Source organism: Mya arenaria, chromosome 17 (genome assembly GCF_026914265.1).
Source record: "Mya arenaria isolate MELC-2E11 chromosome 17, ASM2691426v1".
Lineage (NCBI taxonomy): Eukaryota > Metazoa > Mollusca > Bivalvia > Myida > Myidae > Mya > Mya arenaria.
Window position 1 is genome coordinate 37,788,082 of NC_069138.1, and position 19,048 is coordinate 37,807,129.

General features: G+C 32.3%; 1 protein-coding gene across 1 annotated transcript; it reads right to left on the reverse strand.

The window, feature by feature from the left end:
- Positions 1 to 9,612: 9,612 nt before the first annotated feature.
- On the reverse strand, positions 9,613 to 17,182 carry LOC128223065 (uncharacterized). The gene is made up of 6 exons (XM_052932301.1): positions 17,167 to 17,182; positions 15,836 to 15,936; positions 13,652 to 13,995; positions 13,365 to 13,407; positions 12,904 to 13,023; positions 9,613 to 12,794 (listed from the first exon to the last, which is right to left on the reverse strand). Exons 3-6 carry the CDS (start codon positions 13,937 to 13,939, stop codon positions 12,379 to 12,381), a joined length of 867 nt encoding a protein of 288 aa, XP_052788261.1. The 5' UTR covers positions 13,940 to 13,995; positions 15,836 to 15,936; positions 17,167 to 17,182; the 3' UTR covers positions 9,613 to 12,378.
- Between the last annotated feature and the right edge of the window lie 1,866 nt (positions 17,183 to 19,048).

Here is a 19,048-nt window from a genome sequence, read left to right on the forward strand (position 1 = left end):
ATATTATTTTCACTGACCGAATCTACAAAAAATGATAACTTTATGAAAACTACGTCAAGAAAGTCAAAAAAAGTATAGCAAAATTTATATTTTATGCAAATAACTTAAAAACCTAACCTCAAAGGAATTGCGAAAATATAATCCATCGTCACGTGCTTAAATTAAAAAAAAGTTAATTCCAAATATCATATTATAACAAGCTCGATAAATACTAATTAACTCGTTTGTTCTTATTATATAATTTTTATTCTCCTTTTCTCGAAATAGCGAGGATATAAAAAATCATAAATAAAACATGCCTTAAGCTGCAACTAATCCACATGTACAATACCAGTGTCAAATTGTAGTCGAGCAAGCATGAAGTTTGTATACAAAAATGTTACTTAATAAAATTCTAAAATATTTGAAATATATTCCTTTATACAATTAGATCATGAGTGTTACGCTTTTTACTCGAATAACATAATGTTAAATGTATTTACTTCTGTTAGGGGGTTCAAGTGATTTTAACTTAGTACACATGACGTCAGATATTGTTAAACTAACGTCTTTCAAAACGTCATAACACTTACAATCAGATTACATTTGGACTTGTTAAAAAAATATATTTTTTATTGTTTGAGTTAAAAAACAAAACAAAAAAAACAACTAATTATTAGAATAGACAAATATTAAAATAATAATTTGAATGAAATTGCGTTTAAACTTACAAACACTATTATCTATGAATTGATTAATATTATCTCCAACACAACAGTGTAAAGTATTCGGATAGGCTGTTAACGTCCGAAATACTACTCAATTGAACGTCAAATTAAGATTCCTCATGTACCTAAAAGACATTAATTCCGAATTAACTGTTAGCTTCAATTTATTTCAGACTCATGTTTCTAGACAGAATAAATTTAGAAATTTTCAAAATCGAGTGAACAAACAAGAAAAACAAAACATTTACCAGTCAAAACAACATCTGTTTTCTTGTTTTTACGAGAGCACCCTCATGCGTGAAAATTCAAATTCCGTTCAAATACCGTTTTCAAGGGCAGGATGTGTACTTTCGTTTTCACCAAATATCAATAAGCGCGTCCGGAAATGATGAACAAGTACACTACCATCGTCATACGCGTAAATTACGTGACCGTTTAGATCAGCATTTGGGAAAAACGGCGAGTAGTAACATTGCTTAACTAGTCGGTGTTTGTAAAATCTAAGTTAGTTTAATCTAAAATTTATATATATTTAAAAAGAAGAAATCTTTCTCTGTGTGGAAATGTAAAAAATGTAAGACCATCGTCCATTTTTGTAACACTTAACGTCAATTACATATTTGATGTCGCAAACTGAAACCTTTACGTCTGTATTTTGTTAATTTCTAAATTTTCGCTTTTTGAATTATTGCTTCGATGAAAATGTTTAAATTCATTGTTTGTATATGCTATAGGTAAGTACCTGAACGCATTATCGAGATAAATGGTAAATGGAATTATGTATGGATACAGTCAGTTTGCTTTATCAATAAAATGATTGACAGCAATATGATCGAAAAGAATATTCCACATTGGAAGGCTATATCAAAAGCAAACGGTCACAGGATACCTCGTATAATTGTATATTGCCACCGTAAAATACGAATTACTCTCATTCGATACGATAAAATGTAACGACAAAATGGATTATCAATTATTAAGTATTTCATTTAGAAGATGACCACACTTCCCAAATAACTTGCAGGACGAACGCCAATGACCTTCACTCAGAAATGTGTCTCAATGCATCAACGGTGATGTACGCTGAAAGTCAAGCTGCTGTGTTTAATCCGGACTTGCAGACTTGTGATTTCTATGGCTGCTCTCAAGTAACATACAATCTTGGAACAACTACATTTAGAAAAGCCTGTCACAGCGGTAGGTCATGGGAAGAATTAAGATGATAAAACAATACTTATAATATGCAAATTAAGAGATGTGTCGATGAACAACAATAGTTTGTATTTTAGACAAGTACATTAAATCGTTTATTTCAAACTAATGCATCTGAATATAAATTTGAATCAAATTATTATCTTTATTACTTTCTCTTCATTTTTTCTCGTATTATCCTTACCAATATGACTGATAATGATGCAGTACACTGATTCTAATGTTCGAAATGATGTTTGCTTGTACGTGTTTCCGCTTTATCTGTGTTCCATTTAATAAGATCATCGACTAAACTGGGATTTTCTCTGTTGATGTTACAACTTTATGTAACATATTGGGGTTTTGTTTAAGACATTGGCATTTCGCCATGACTTTGTTTTGGGGGAAAGGGGCATTTTTGCGAAAGCCTTGAAGTAATTCAATACACCTTTTTTTCTTATAAGCTTTAACATATTTCAATACACAATTTATCGTTTACCTCCAGATTGCCCCGTGTTTTCATTAGAGAAATCAAATACCTTGGCCCCTGCTTGTAACAGCATGGGCACGGACGAAGGGGGCGTTGATCTTGACTTTTGCATAGACCGTTGCCTCAATATGGTTGGGTGCAGAGCTGTATTGTACTCAGACTCTATTGAAGGCTGTCACTACCACAATTGCACGGATACAATTACAGGACCAGGGATTGATCCTGTAGATATGACATATGTAAAAAGAAATTGTAATTCAGGTAATATTATATGATTTGTGACAAACTCTCTTTACCCCATGAGTATCAATGTATAACAGTGATTGCATGAGAACCTTCGACTTATATGGAATCAAACAAGTAACTTATTAATGAAATATAATGTTTTTACGAATACTAAATACGTTTACGAAACCTAATACTCATTTAACTAAACTTTCAGAGTGCACGAAAAACTCGAGTGCCGTCTGCACTAACTGCAATGCTGGTCCAACTTGTCGTGCTGTGAATAACTATATTAAGCAATCGCCTTACCAATGCGATGCAATTTGTGAACAGGAAACCTGGTGTAACATGGTTGTATTTAATGCAACTGATGATTTCAATGCAAGTTGTCTTCTGTATGAATGTTCTGATGTGCAGATATCATCAGATACGTACACAACGCATAGGCAATCATGCGCTGATGGTAACGTAAATATTTAATATCCTGTAAACTAAATAGGTGATGTAATCAGAATATTAAGTTTAAATTTTAAATTTTATGATATTGAGAAAAGCTTACTAAAGACACTCTGGTGCCATGGTAAAGAAGTCTGAGAGTATTGTTTTACAATATGATGAGCAAAAATTTTAAAAGCCTGAATGATGATTCATATTTTTATAAAAACAAAATGCTATTTTTGATCTATTAGGATTTTTCTATACATTTGTTTCTGCTTTAGATTGCTTGCATTTTTCTTTGGAAGTCATCGAAACAAACAGTTTGGCATGTTCAGCAACCCTTAGTTTGGACGGTGAATTTTCTATTGAAAACTGCATTGGGTGGTGTATTGATACACTGGGTTGCCGATCAGTAAAGTACAATTCTAACAGCGTAACAGGTCGATGTAGCTTTTACCCTTGCGTAGATTATACTACCGCTTCATTCACTCAATACGGTGTTACCTTTGTGAGAAGATTGTGCCAGAAAGGTACATTATAACCAATCTTATAAAATAATGATGTGTAAGTAGCATTTATATTTGGTAAAAGCGTTGTGTTATCCCTTTAAATTCCTCACAGATTATGTGCGATTTCTCCCTTACATGTCTTCAGAGACAATGTGGTTCGTGTATTGTACATGGAAATAATGCTTATATAGAAATGCAGATTCGGCGTCGAAATGCAATATCTTTGAATACTTGTATTATAATTGAACTGTTCATATAGTTTTATCCGTATTGATACACAATTGACATTTTATGAATACACTAATTCGTGTTAAAAACATTAACCCGTACTTAGTACATATAGTATCTGCCTTTCATATTGACTTTAGATTGTGATCGTTTGTTCACAACTACATGTTCGAACTGCGGAGTGGGTCCAGCGTGCCCTGTTATTCATGAAACCATAGTATCGACGTCTCAAGAGTGTGACACGCATTGCTCACAGTTTCCAAACAATTATACATCAGTGTTTACGTCAACCAGTATGCTATGTTCCTGTTACAACCGCACTGACATTGATGTTATAAACGACAACTATACGGCTGTCAGAAAATCATGCTCAGGAGGTAGATATACTACTACTAGGTTATCGTGTGCAACAATGGTCATTATTTATGTTCGTCGTTGGGTTTAAATGTCTTTGGCGAGTCAAACTATATTCTGGGATTATTTAAAACATATATTATAAAGTGTTAAGAGGATAATTGCTTGTTTCAATATAAGATTGTAATTTATTTCGACGACTAAGCACCAAAGAGCAATAAATCACCAGTCTCGAGAGTGTCATATTTACTCTAAATGTTAAAAGACTGGATTATATTGCGATTTCACACTGATAGTAACATTTTTTCATATTTGCCTAAAAAGATATAAAATGATCATGAAATTAAATTGTAGTTTTTAAAGTGCGCCAAATTGTATGCGAACGTAGCGCCACTTCCGAAATGACTTCGTTTAATTTTTGTTCGAGCCCTCTGCGCAATGACGTCTGATTTAGAATAACGAAAGGACTAAAATATCAAAACAACAAAAAGCAGTTTCATTTCACTGATAAATCTCTAAACATCACCGGAAAGAAAATTATAAAACTATTAAGTTTCGCTTTAAATTTCAGGGTATTTAATTCTTGGTAAGGCAGATGTTAAATGTGTTACTGGTAGATTAGTTTCAATTTTTCAGCTTAGCTGTTTATAAACGTAATTCATACCCACTTTCATCTGCCTTTGTCCTGTTAACGTATACTTTGAGTTTCTGATTTCGAATCCTTAAATTCTCAGAAATCACACCTCTGATCGTCAAAACCTGGCTAGCATCTATATCTGTTTTTCAGACTGCCAAGAGTTGTCTGTTGAAATGTTAACTTTCAATATGAACTGCGCACCTTTTCATTCTGAAGATGGAAGTCAATCCTTCCAATACTGCCTAGGACAATGTTTTGACACAATGGGATGCAAGGCAGTTAAACATTATAGCAATGTGTACTTCAGTCGTTGTCAATACTACAATTGCACCGACTCCAATACTGCATCGAATGTCGTGAGCGGTGAAAAGGTTGCAAGTCTCGTTTGCGCTCATCAACGTGCAGGTGACTTAAAATATAACCAGATTTTAATAAGTGTGTCATAAAGAAATGAATTTAGCCCATAGAAGACAAACAAACGAAATTAGATTAAGAAGTCTAAGGGTTGTAATACTAAAATTATGCTGGTAACTAACAAATGTTTGCAATTGAAAACTAACAAAACTGCAGTTGTCATTCTAAAATTGTATTTCGTTCTTCCATCCAAAGTATGTCTCGTTCGGTTCGTATTTCATATAATGCGATACACTAATAGACTATTTAAATACATAGCAAAACATATTTTTCAATATAGCACACATTAACCTATGTAGTCGTTTATTATGTCATATTCTCATAGTTGTAACATAACCTATGTTGTTTTTTTAGTCTGCAACGCAACATTTAGTGTGGAATGTACAAATTGCAAAGCTGGGCCTAGTTGTACCGCAATCAACAGCACAATTGTTCAATACCCACACGAATGTGAACAATACTGCGATCAGCATACACAATGTGATCTTAATGTTTTTGACATAACCGGTGGAAATATTATGTGTTCTGTGTACCAATGCTCAATATTAACCTTGGAAACAGCGCGTTTTGTTACCCACAGAAAGTCCTGTGCAGACGGTAAATACATAAGCAATGGCATTTTCCGTAATATAGACATAATGTGCTGAATAATGAATAATACCGTGACAAGGAAACTGTCTGCAGTTGCGGAAAACAACATACATTTTCTACCTGTTATGAATTGGGGTAAAATACAAACATTTAAGTAAATTTAAGTAATACAATACTAAAATAAGCATTCAAAAATATAACAATTTTCTTTTCTTTGTTTTTGAAATTGTAGACTGCTTGTTGTTCGAGCTCCAAACAAGTTCCAACAACATGAATTGTGAGCCATATGGTTTTGGTGAAGGTCTCCAGACATTGGATATCTGTATTTCTCGTTGTGCTGATTTATTCGGGTGCAGAGCTGTAAAATATGATAGTTCTAACGCCTTAAAAAGTTGTGCGTATTACAATTGCACAAGCTTGAATGTTTCATCTCCAGTAACAACTAGCGAAAGTGTGATCATTCGGAGTTGCAGACAAGGTATATTATGTGTACTTAACCTTGATGAAGTATAAACTACTGTCGATATCGTTCCTCTTAATGTTATGTTTATACAATATAATCTTTAAAACAACCTTGCGTAATTTCTTACTGCCATATATTTATTAATACATTATTTATTTATTACTGGTTATACTTAATATAAAGGTATTTTGAATTAGTTTCAATATTGAAATTTAATATGATTCAACAGAATCAAATCGGCATAAACGTCCAATAAATAAGACAAAGGTCACTATAGTTGGAGATTTGATATTTAAATAATATCGCTTATGTTATATATCTCTACTTGCAGACTGTGGCAGGCTTTTCACATCGGTTTGTTCAAACTACAGTGCAGGACCTAGTTGCAGTGTCTCGAATTCAACTACTGCTCTATTTTCTATCGATTGTGACGCTATGTGTGCATCACAAACTGAGTGCACAATGGCAGTTTATGACCCCGCAACGTCACTTTGCCATTTTTATCCTTGCGGAGATGTGGCTATATCTCACACTGGACATGTGGCATACAGAAAGTCGTGTGTTAACGGTAAGGTCAATTGTTATGTTAGCACGTAACGAATTGTCGATAATAACTAACTCTTCCAGAATGAATTTGTCTATTGAAAAGCTGTTATTAGTGGTGAGGGTTTGTTATCGACCCGGAATTTGTACCATTTTACTTATTTACATGTTAATAGTATGAAAAAGTATTAAGTAATATTGTATGTTTTCTGTGTATTTATCATTTGCTTATATATCTATATTTATATATTATTATGTGAATTCGTTAGCGAAAATAATTCTGTTGGGGTATAAACGTTCGATACAAAAGAACTTTTTTTATCAAATAATTCGCACAAAAGACAAACTTGAAATTAAGTTGAACCTTTTCAAAATTATGTAAAAATAGCTTCAATTGCCTAATGATGAGGCCTGAAACCACGCCAAAAGGAGCAAGTCATTTTTTCTGACCATTTTTGATGACAACGTCATACATATGTATATATTAAATTTATTATAAAAGTCAACTCAACGTCAAAAATGAGAACGTAATTTTTCCAGACCAAGACTTATTTTTGCTGATGACGTCATAAATATGAATATATCAAATATATTATAAAAAACATCACACCGCCAAAAAGGAGCACGTCCTTTTTCCTGACCAGGACTTATTTTTGCTGACGATGTCATATGTATTAAACATATGTATTAAATATATTAAATATATTATAAAAGGTTAATCCAATATGTATGTACATTTAAGTCTGTATGCTTAAAAAATGATTGCAAAAAGATACCAATTTCTATCTTGCAGATTGTTTAGATTTCTATTTTGAGCCGAGCACAATGGAAATGAACTGTGGGGCTTTTTATACTGAAGACGGTCACTACACACTAGAATATTGCCAAGGACGCTGCGCAGATAAGCCAGGATGTAGAGCTGTTCAACACAACTCTACTGCATATATAGGAAGATGCTTATTGTTCAACTGTAGCAACACTGTAGGGTCGCCTATTTCAGATGCTAGTGTCACGATATCGAGACGAATTTGTTTGAATGGTATTGTTGGCATATTTTAGTATGCATTATTCGAAAAAAAATCAAGAAACAAAAGGTGCCTCGCGAACAGCAATAATGATATTTTTACTCGTGGTTACGCCACTCGTGCGCTATTATATATCGAACACTTTTCGTTCTTGATCGGTGAAATATTACGATTATATATCTATGTAATCAAATGAGTTTTTACCTTCAAGTTGTGCTGGAAATTCCGTTAAATGTTGTTCAAGGATAAGATTGCGGTCCGTAGACAAAGTCATTTAGATAATGCCTTATTCTGAAGTCGAGATCATAAGTCATTCATTTGATTTTCTTTCGTGTTGCATTGAAGTGTAAATTATCGGGAAATCAGTATATTCTTAAAAAACGCGGAAAATCAATAACAATTCTGTATTTATAACCTACTCATTTATGTATTTCAGCATGATTGATAAAAAAGTATAAGCATTTTAGGGTTGGTGGGGTAGGGGTAACCTTGTGTTTCTTAACAGGGCACTCGGTAAAATAATAGCGTCTTTGCTTCTTCCACAAGTTTCAGTGTAATTATGAGACACCAGTTTTCCGGTGCCGTTATACGTTTGTAATATTTGCTTAAGAATCCGTTTATAATGTAAGTATCACCAAAATCTACAAAGATGGATTGTTATTCTTGAATTCATTAATGAAATGAGCATAATGAAACCAAGGATGTTCGTTTTAACATTCAGCCTCCCTCCCTGTGACGTATGTCCCGATCTACATATGGCCGTGCCTATGCTCTACCGGATCCTTTGACAACCTCACTAACGATGAAATCATTGAAAGCCTTCAAAAGAACCTGACTGTGGATTCAAAGAGTACTTCCTCGTATCGCCGGACACTGATTAGTGCGGAAGATGAAAGAAAATCGTCTTCAGCAATCGGCGGAGTTGGGGTCGCTGTCCTTGTGTGCACGTTTGGGTTTCTCTTATGTTTAGACATGAGGACGATTTGTAATCACCTACGTGGCAGGTTTGTCAAACAAAGTCCAACTACGGGGAAGAAAGTTGCAAAATCCAAAGTGAAAGCGAAAAAGCAATCGCCATAACAAAAATCTACAAAACATTGAAAAGACTAATGAATATAAAAGAACACGCATTGTATTTAAGCAGAATTTCGGAGCTTAGTTCTGTCTTGTTTAGATATCATGTTCACTGATTAACTGTGTCAAAACTATTTTAATTATTTTTATTGTAGAAATGCTGCCGATAATTTTTAAATCAATTGTCAATGTTTTAAAGTGGCAACTACAAATCAGTCAAGTTTATTCGAATAACGTTTCCAGCTCCGACAGAATAAATGTCATGTAGGCTATAAATATATAATCAAGTTTAAATTTTTCATATTCTTTTCCAGTGATAATAATTATGAATGTTAATAAAAATTAAATCGACATTATAAGGTATAAACGTTTCTATATATAAAATCGTACATGATCAGCCTCTACAATATAAAGCTAGAACATGTTAATTGTCCATTATAAGGCTTCTCTGGGGTTAACTATGAAGCAAAGAGGGGTTCGGAAAATAAATCTTCAAATTCAAGAATTGTGTATCAAACATAAATAACGTTGATGTTTTTAAATCAATGCATTTACATCTTCTAGCATATTTTGTCAAGAACATCAGAATATATTATGTATTAATAAATAACAATAATAAATAACTTCCAATGCTCAATATTAAATGTTCGCAACAAGGACTAAGAAGCATGAAAAAAATCATGGAGGTTTAGCTGAGTAAATTTATGGAGGAACAACAGAAAAAATATTTATGTCTTTAATGTTACTTAGCATATAAGGGATGCAAAGTAAGAATATATACTATGAGGTTATTACCATAGCCACCATTCCACTCTTCTTTCAGTGAATTCGTGTTTCAATTAACGTTTTGAGCCTGATTTCCTTTTATTTATCGGTTTTTATTATATTATTGAACCATCCATACTATCATCTTTGAGTGTATTTATGCAAATCATATCGCTGGATATTTAAAACAAGCTTAGTTCGCATTGTGGAAAAAGCTATATTCAAAATAAGATTGCAAAACCTTCCCTTTATGGCCATTGAACGTTTAAGTATTAAAGCTACACTCTCACAGATTGATAGTTTTGACAACTTTTTTTATTTTATTTTTGTCTTGGAACCAGCTATTGTTTAAGTATTAGAAAGTTGTTTAACATTACCCACTTATTGAATGTGAAAATTCTTGATAACGTTATAGCTGCTATTTGAACTATACATACTAAGAAAGAAGTCATCGAAGTGTAAACTCTACATAAGATAATAACTAATTATATATAATACATGTTCGTACTTGCACTTTTCTGGGTCCTTTTTAAATGTATATTCATTATATTCTGAAAGAATGAAACGGCGTCGATTTAAGAATATTCTATCTTGCCGTAAGATGACGAATTTGGGTTTAACTCGCGTTTCACTGAGCTATTCAAAGCTATAATCCCATCTTTTTTCGATGAAGCTATTTGTATGAATGTGTGATCTGATAGAAATGTTTGTATGTTTGTATGCGGTGCTTGTACGTCTGTGTCTTAAGTTCAATTAATTTTTGGCCATTGCCTTGTGTCTCTAGACAGTTTACATTTGAATGCTTTACTACTGCGGTGTCCTACTAGTTTGCATTGTAGTATTGACTAATGGGTTTGTCCCTGTGGTTGCTGTGCTGTGATTTGTTTCAAAGTAAAATTTGCTTAATTATTTGTTTTTAGATTATTTATCATATACTTAAAAATTCATTCAATCAACATAATGCTTCTGAATATTAACACTTTTACCAGAACACTTACATCAAGTTATCATCCAAATTCCTTCATTCCCCTTACAATATGGTAATCATTCTCATTCTTAAAGTATATTCATATTACATTAATTTAATCAGGTCATCCTCAAAATAGTGTTCAATGTAGTATTAAGTAGTACCTAAGACTTGTCCTGTAACGCTTTGTTGGGGACTTATGAATTCATGTTTGTTTGCGTGATTTGAATCATCATTCCAGAAAAAAGTGTTTGGTTAAAAAATAGTATTAGTTTTAATTATCATCTTGATAGTAATGTTTGAAATGTGTAGCAAAAGCTAATAGAAATAACATGATATTGATCAATCGATTGAACTCAACACTTTCAACAGACACTTGCAGGATCATTTAAATGAATATTTTTAACATACATTGTAAAATAATATAATTAAAAAATCTTAAACAAAACATTTTGTTTTTACTTATATAAAATTAAAAACTTTCGACCCTTGGACTTTGGTTGTATATAAACAAGTGTGCTCCGATAATATGTAGAATGAATTGTTGGATTGAATATTATAGATATGAGTTTATATTTATGAAGGCGTGTGTGCTGTTGTGCTTTTTATTTGCGTGTGTTTGTTAAGATTTAATTTATCAATTGTTACTTCTAATTGAACTATACAATCTTGATAATGATTACCATAATTATATTTGTTAATTTTCTTGGTATAATATCATTTCTATTTACCTTAATAATGCTGATAATAATCATTCCTTTATTACTAATTTCTTGGCCTTCCTATACGTTGTCAATTAAACTTTATATCCTATTTGTTATCATTATGATTTAATGAATTTATTTATTTGTAATAAATGGTGTTTATTTTAGTTTTAATAAAAAATAAATTTCTGAGTTTAAGATTACAGGTTTGTCTCTTTTTCCTGGCTATGGACACGGGTTTCAAAAACCTCTGACATAATGGTTGAACCTCTGTCATAATGCTAGAGTCCTAGATATTCGATTAAGAATCGATCTTTTTCGCACACATACGATTAGTTTGATGCAGATGTGGTCTGTCCGTGTAAATTGTACGTGTCGTCTCTCGTAAAGTGTTAAATGGGTGTTATCCCTGTGGCTGTTAACATGTATTTGCTTGAATGTTTGGCTACTGAGATTGTCGTTAACATTGTTATTAATGGGATTTGATTGTTGAGAGTCCAGTGATTTACTTTCGAAACATATTTAACTGTATTCTTATTTAAGGTATTCATTGTTACGGACGTAAGATGTTTGTGATTCTTTTAAGTAGGTGACATGCTCAATACACTGTAAATCAAAAATATCCTTATTCCTGAAACTTATATATATTATATTTAAAGATGCACTCTTACTCCCAGTAAGATTTACGAAAAATAATAAAATTGTTTTCATACTCCAAAAAGGATGAATACATGTGGAAAACAATGTTGTTTTTTTATGAAGGATACCGAGTTTAAATTGAGAGGAATGTACTTAAAAATAGTTTTCTACCTTATGAGACTATAGCTGATCACAGTAAATCGTTTAGCATTCACCAATCATTTAATATTTGTGCGTTTTCAGCTATTAAATACACGGTTAAAGTCTTGTTATCAGTAATTAATATTTTCCATTGATGAATTATTTAGTAAGTAGTTAAAGGTTTATGAGTCAAAATGTTATGTTTGTTATTCATGTGTTTGTCTGATTTTGAATAAGAGTGTCACTTTAAGCAATACGTAGTTGAATCGTATTTTATAGTGGTAGATCATAAGTGTAATAAACCAGGAAATGATCATTGGGATTGTCAATGTCTAACAATTCAGGGTGCGAAACAGACACAGAGAGCCTGTCATTCTTGTTCAGCTTGAATATCGCTGACAGGAAACTTGTGTGGTATACACACTTTCCTTCAATTGATTTTTTGGTTTGCATCAACACCCCCGTTGTGCCATATTTGTGTGAAAGGAGATCAACATGATGAACAAAAGTCGTTGGTCTTGTTTCATTGATAGTTGTGCTTGTCTCCATTCGTCTCCGTAGATTCAGCTGCGAAGAAACCATGTAGTAGCCAGGTTGCCGGACAAATATTTCGCCTTCTAGTTCCAAGTGAACGCAATTGTTTGAGTAAAATGTTCGACCGTTTTTATTCCACAGGAGCTTGTGGTGACCTTGAATTAACGAAAGTTTTTATAAAGTATCATAAATTATCAGTGGTAGATGCTACCACAAACAATGAATGATTTCTACATATATGTTATGTAATGTGTTCTAACTTACCGTCAACTATGTAGCTAGGAGTGAAATCTACAATTCCGACAACTTTCGAAAAGGGTTGTTTGTTGTTTGTTTCTCTTTCACAGTCGGCAAGTAAAGATTCGTCTAATATGTCAAGCAGACCTATATAATTTGATAAAAATAGAAATATTCATTTAATGTCACCTTTTTTGCTTTGGCAAAAGCTGATTGTCAATCTTTGGTTTCTTCTATAAATGGTCTTACACCTGTATCGGCATCAACATTACTGGGTTTTATGCTGAACGAATGACGACCAAACTGCTGTAACATTCGAAATTGTTGACTATTGGAAAGGATATACACCAATGAAAATTGCCGTTTATCGTATAAAACGATCTTTGTATTACCGATTTACTTTACGTCAGGATAATTTGTACTGGCATCATTTTCTTGTCTTATGTCTGCCTTTTCCAAAGGTATTTATTGACATAACATATACTTACTTTGACCGTTTTGCCTGTAATCGTAGTACTGCGTAGCCATTTCCTAGTGCCGAAATAGAGAATACATTAAAACTGACATGGTTGTCGAACATGACACAATCTATTTGTACATAAAATGCGCCAGTAAACGTTTTTTAACTAAACATGCTAAATTACATTAAAATATGAACGTTATTTTTATATTACAAGCGTTAAAATTGGAGCTGCTCCTACATTGTATCATTTACAACTTAGGTGTGAAATACATAATCTGTCAAACAGACTTGTGTTCAAATGTTTTGATTTACCTTCAGAAACACCATCCAAGCCATTTGTTTTACTGGTCCACAACACAACCCATCTTCTCTCATTTGGATAGCTGAATAAGCTCTTTCTTGGCCTGAGTTTTTGTTAGCCTTGGACGCCACTTTGTCGCAAGGAATACACGTTGAGCTTTCATGTAGACTAGGAAAAGATGCTCTTACAAACGCCCAGATTGTTATAAGCACCAGAAAATTTAACGTTAGGACGACGTTTATCACTATACAGACGACAGCTTGCGCTTTTTTGCACTTAGGTTTGCACGTTAAGCTCATAGTGTTTTAGCGCTCTGTGACTGATTGTACTGAACACTACTGCATTGGCTGAACTTCTAAAAGAGAACATTTCATAATGTTAATCATACTGAAATAGTTATGTCATAAATATTTCTATCATTATCCCAGGGTTCATGATTTAATGTTAATATAAAGAGGATATTTGTTAATTTCAGTCAAAGATTTTTTTATTTCACGAGAAGCTACGGGCGAAACTATAGTTTTACTCTGATCACGAGTTTCTGATTCTTTGAAGCACATTTTCAGATTTCTATTGGTGTTTTGATTTATTTTTCTGAATGCCCTTTTTTCAAAAGATTGTCTGGTACCCATGGGACGCCCCTTAAGCAAAGCTGATGACGTGTCTTTTCTATTTCCGGCTCATAGAGTAATAGTTATCAGAGTTATTTTATTGTTTGTCATTTTATAATCATTCATAAAATTATTTATGCATCTTTGTTTCAAATAATAACAGTTAGTGCACGAACGTATTTTAAAATTGACAGGAATACATGACCAAAATAACACTGGTCGCCATTTACTGAATGGGAATTTTAAAGGTCGAACGCGTAAATAAACCAAATGTGAATAAAGATTAGATGTATAAGTATTTAAGAGTTTGTTAAATCATAGATGGATATGTAATCATCACTAACTGTCAGAGATCAGAATGATTCGATTAAAGATATGTCGTTTTCCAGATAAAGAGATAAGTAATTGTTGTGTGAATTTCCTAGGAAGTTCGTACTACAACACCATACAGATTAACAATATAATTGATAGATTATATTACTTCGAATTTATGTTCGAGCAGTTGTTTTCGTTTGTTATAGCAAATGTTCGAACGTTCAGCTTTAAGTTCAAGAAAACGTTCGAAAAACAAAATAACTATTCTCATTAATGGTAAGTTAAGTTTATTTGCTAAACTATCTTTATTTATAGGCAACCTGTTTTAATATCAAATTAGTATTTTTTGCAGCATTTTCTGTTTCAAAAGTGATGAGTTTAGTTTTGATCGAGGGGAAACAACTACGATACCCTTGATTTTAAAAGTAGTTCTAAAAGTTGATATTTTAACTACATGTACTTAGGCTGCAGTGAAAATATCAATTTGATATATTTCACTGATAAAACTCCAATTTCTTAAGCATAAAATATTTAAATTTTAAAATAAAGAAACAGATGCGTTACCATTTTACGTATAGGATATCGATGAATCGCAAGCCCTTTCTGCATAGAAAAGACTAGGTGACACCGATATAGCCGAGTGTTTCATATAATCAGTACATATGTGTTTGCTACGCAAAGCGGCCGATGTACGTGTCGATGTCCTTTAGACACACCGCAGACAGTTTTGCTTAATGTATCAAATTTAACGTCTTTTAAAATGATGGAAACATAACATAGACTGCAGTGATTATATGAAATGAATTCTCCATTACTTATTTCTTAAACTTAATCTTAGAAGAGATATTGAAGTTATAACTGTTTTAAGAATTATCCTCCTAAATATTAACCATAAAATATTAAAATATGATTTCACATTGGCCTATTCCTGTTTTTAAACAAAATAGAAAACAGTTGAACGAAAAATTGAATTGGTACTTACACGGTTAGAATATACTAAACTGTTATTGAATTACTGAATAATTTATGAACGCTGATTATCACTTTAAAGAATTGAACATTCAGGTTACTTGTAAACTTTTTATTCGAGTTTAATTTGTCAACTTTAAAATCAAATCTAGATATGAATCATTCTTTCATGAAGTTGATTTTTTTTCAGTTACAATGAAACACATTTTATTTTGTTTTATTCACATCAACAAATTTATTTCATTTTGAATATACAATTTTCAAATACTCGAATTTTAGGTAAGGAGTCTTTTTACTTACTTGCTCACGGTATCGCCAACTGACCGGCCTGGTAAGTTACATAAGAGATGTTTCCTATCCACATTAAACCCACGGTAACGCTTCTTCTTTGACTTATACCACTGTGTGTATCGTGTGAACTGATTAATACGCAATAAACTGTGTTCTGTTCTGTTTTTCTGTTATTTCACATTAAAAATTGGATGCATTTCTTCATGTTAACAAAACTTCGATTATGAAAATACATTTATGAAAGGAGTTATTTTAAACGCGTAAGCATCTATGAAACGATACTTATATCTCGGTAAAAATCTTCAAAATAATTATTATTTTTATATCCAAAAGCTTACTTTACAGCATTCAATAAATAACATACCGTCACCGTTTCGTTGGGCTGTGAACCAGCCTGACATTAAAAACGATATAAAATAATCTCTTTGAATTGAGAAGCGAATTTAAGTTATAAAATTAAAATTTAATTGACATTTATCGACATATATTGAAATCAGATCATGAGAATCAATAATATATCTATTCTCACGGATTAAGAAAAGCTCGATACTCTTTAAACACTACGTTGATTTTAATTCGTTCTTGTGCAATTGACTGAAAAAGTAGTTATAATGGTTTTAATGAAGGTATATTTGGGACATGACTTTTACATAAACTTGGATGAGTGATTAGTTTTTCCAGTCCGTGCTTTAGTGTGTGTGACGTGAAAATAAATCCTGAACAGAAGATATATGCAGGGACTTTTCAATAAGCCCGTTTCACTTCCGTGTACACATGCACGTCACGGAAACTATTTACGGAAACGAAACAGTTTCAAGCGGAAATTTCTAATTCAAACTATTTCAGTTATTTTCGTCCATCACTTTCTGTTTTTAAAAGGAAATGTTGCCATGAACATGTTTTGTGATATTTACTGTATATCAATCATTTCAGTATTTATTTTTACCTGTAAACGGAATAAATAAATGATATCTGACCCTAATCGTCATATTATACATAATCAGCCGCCGATGGCTTACCACCTAACATATTTACTCTTCAACGATCCTACATGTTCAAAAGAGTATATCAGACAATTATTGAAAATATGATGACGTACAGAAACGTTCGAGAATATAGGTTTTCCATTTAGGTCATTTTACAGCAAAATAAAACTCACTTTCCACGCATGATTTAATTGATCTCATATATCAAAAAAATATTTGTTGAAATCATTGTTTGCTCCATATTTCATATTTTAAAAGTAAAACGGATAGTTCACTTATTTGGAGTTAATCACTCAATAACGCAATAATCTTTAACAAATGGTATTTTGTTTTATAACTCCTCCAAAATCTTACTTTTAATATTGTTTTCGTAAACATTTAAGTTTAACAATCCTCTTTAACGACAAAAGGTGTATGGACAATTGATTCAAATTGATTATCTTCCTAGGTCGATTTAGGTGGGTTATTTCGTTTAGACAGATTTATGCTCACACCCAGACTCTTACATTCAATGTTGTCATAATTTCCAGTTTTACAGAGACTGTGATCGGTAATTTTTGGTTTGCCACTAAACCGGGTTTATGTTTAAAGTTTTTGCTACTGAGCATGTTTCTGTAGCTTTTTGCATATATATCTTTATAAATAATGCGTATATAAAAAGTTCACATTTAGCTGCTTTTTTCATGTTTTTACTTTTATTAAAAAAATATGTAAGCTATAATACCGTATTCCTGCACATTATTCCACAGGATATACTGTTTCTTACCCTAATCAAAACCCTTTACCTAACTCTAACCCTACATGCATTTCATGGTCCCGAAAACATAAGAAAATCGTCCGAGCTTTTTCAGGTTTGTTTCATTTCAATCAGATTCCAATCAAACTTCACAAATAGTTGTCCACTGCTGGAATATGTATTGAAAAACATTCGAGTTCAAAGATTAAAGGCCTTCATCAATTCAACGGCCAAACATTGATACAATAAACATTTCATTTTTCATTTGCTATCGATGAACACTATTTTGCAATTTTGAAACATATAAACAGTTTATTTTACACCTGGGCTTGCCCCTATAATTTTCATTGCATTATTTGTATGGCAAGCATACTTTACGAAGTCCCAAAATATTGAATAGAGATTGGTTTTGTTTAAACGAATATTTCATCAATATGAGTATGATTGTCAGTGATCCAGTCTACCGAAAAAGCAATGTCTTCCGGCTTCCTGGTCATGTTTTTTTTCAAATAAGGAAGATTTTGAAGTACAATAAAATTCGCTCAAGACTAATTTTATTCCTGTATCGCATTAAGCTGCTAAGTTCTCAAAGCATATATATGAAAAAAAACATGACCTATACTTGCTTTAGATTTTATATAAGATTAACATAAAACTAAATATTTGGTATTTTCTTTACGATTAACAGGTCTGGGTTATACACGCTGTGGTTTTACATAATCCATATAACTTCAATTTGACCACAGTTGCCAACAATCTATTGTGTGAGAAGTAAACAGATCAATTGAAATATGGTCAATATCAATGAAAAATATCGGTGAAGTTATCTCCCCTAATAACAGGCCAGGATCATTGTTGAAAAAAATCTGACAATGTTCCCATGTGTTTCACAAAAAAGCTTCACCTCACAAAACATATAACATACAAGGAATCCAAATTAACCGTCCACACCTAAATTTTAAAAGTTTGTATCAAAACCTGCTAATGTTAAAACAATTGTAAGCTTTTCTGTAATCAATGAAACAAACATATAGCTCCTTTTTGATTACAATCTGTTTTAAGGTAATGAGTGCAAAATAACAACAGCAAAACATCTTGTAAGTGTCATCCCCTATATGTATTAAAATCGGATTGCTTGTTTTATATGAATAAGAATATTAACACCAGAAGCGAAAGAACCTGGAAATAACTTAGGGATTCCACACGTGATTGAAAATGGAGTGTAATGGTCAATATATCTGAGACGCAGATACATTCAAATATTGATATAACACATAGTCTTTTGATGATGTCTTATTTGAACCTATTCTTCCGCTAGCTTTTAAAAGATTCTCATCTGAAATAGGTACATTTAACGAATTATTCGTAACTTTGCATTTTGAATCAGCGTCATGTCAGCATTTTCCTTATTATCTTCAGGCACCACCAGACATAAGGTTACTGAAATAAGTTTTGATTTTTTTCATTACAAATATTACCTCCAGCATTACTCAAAGACAC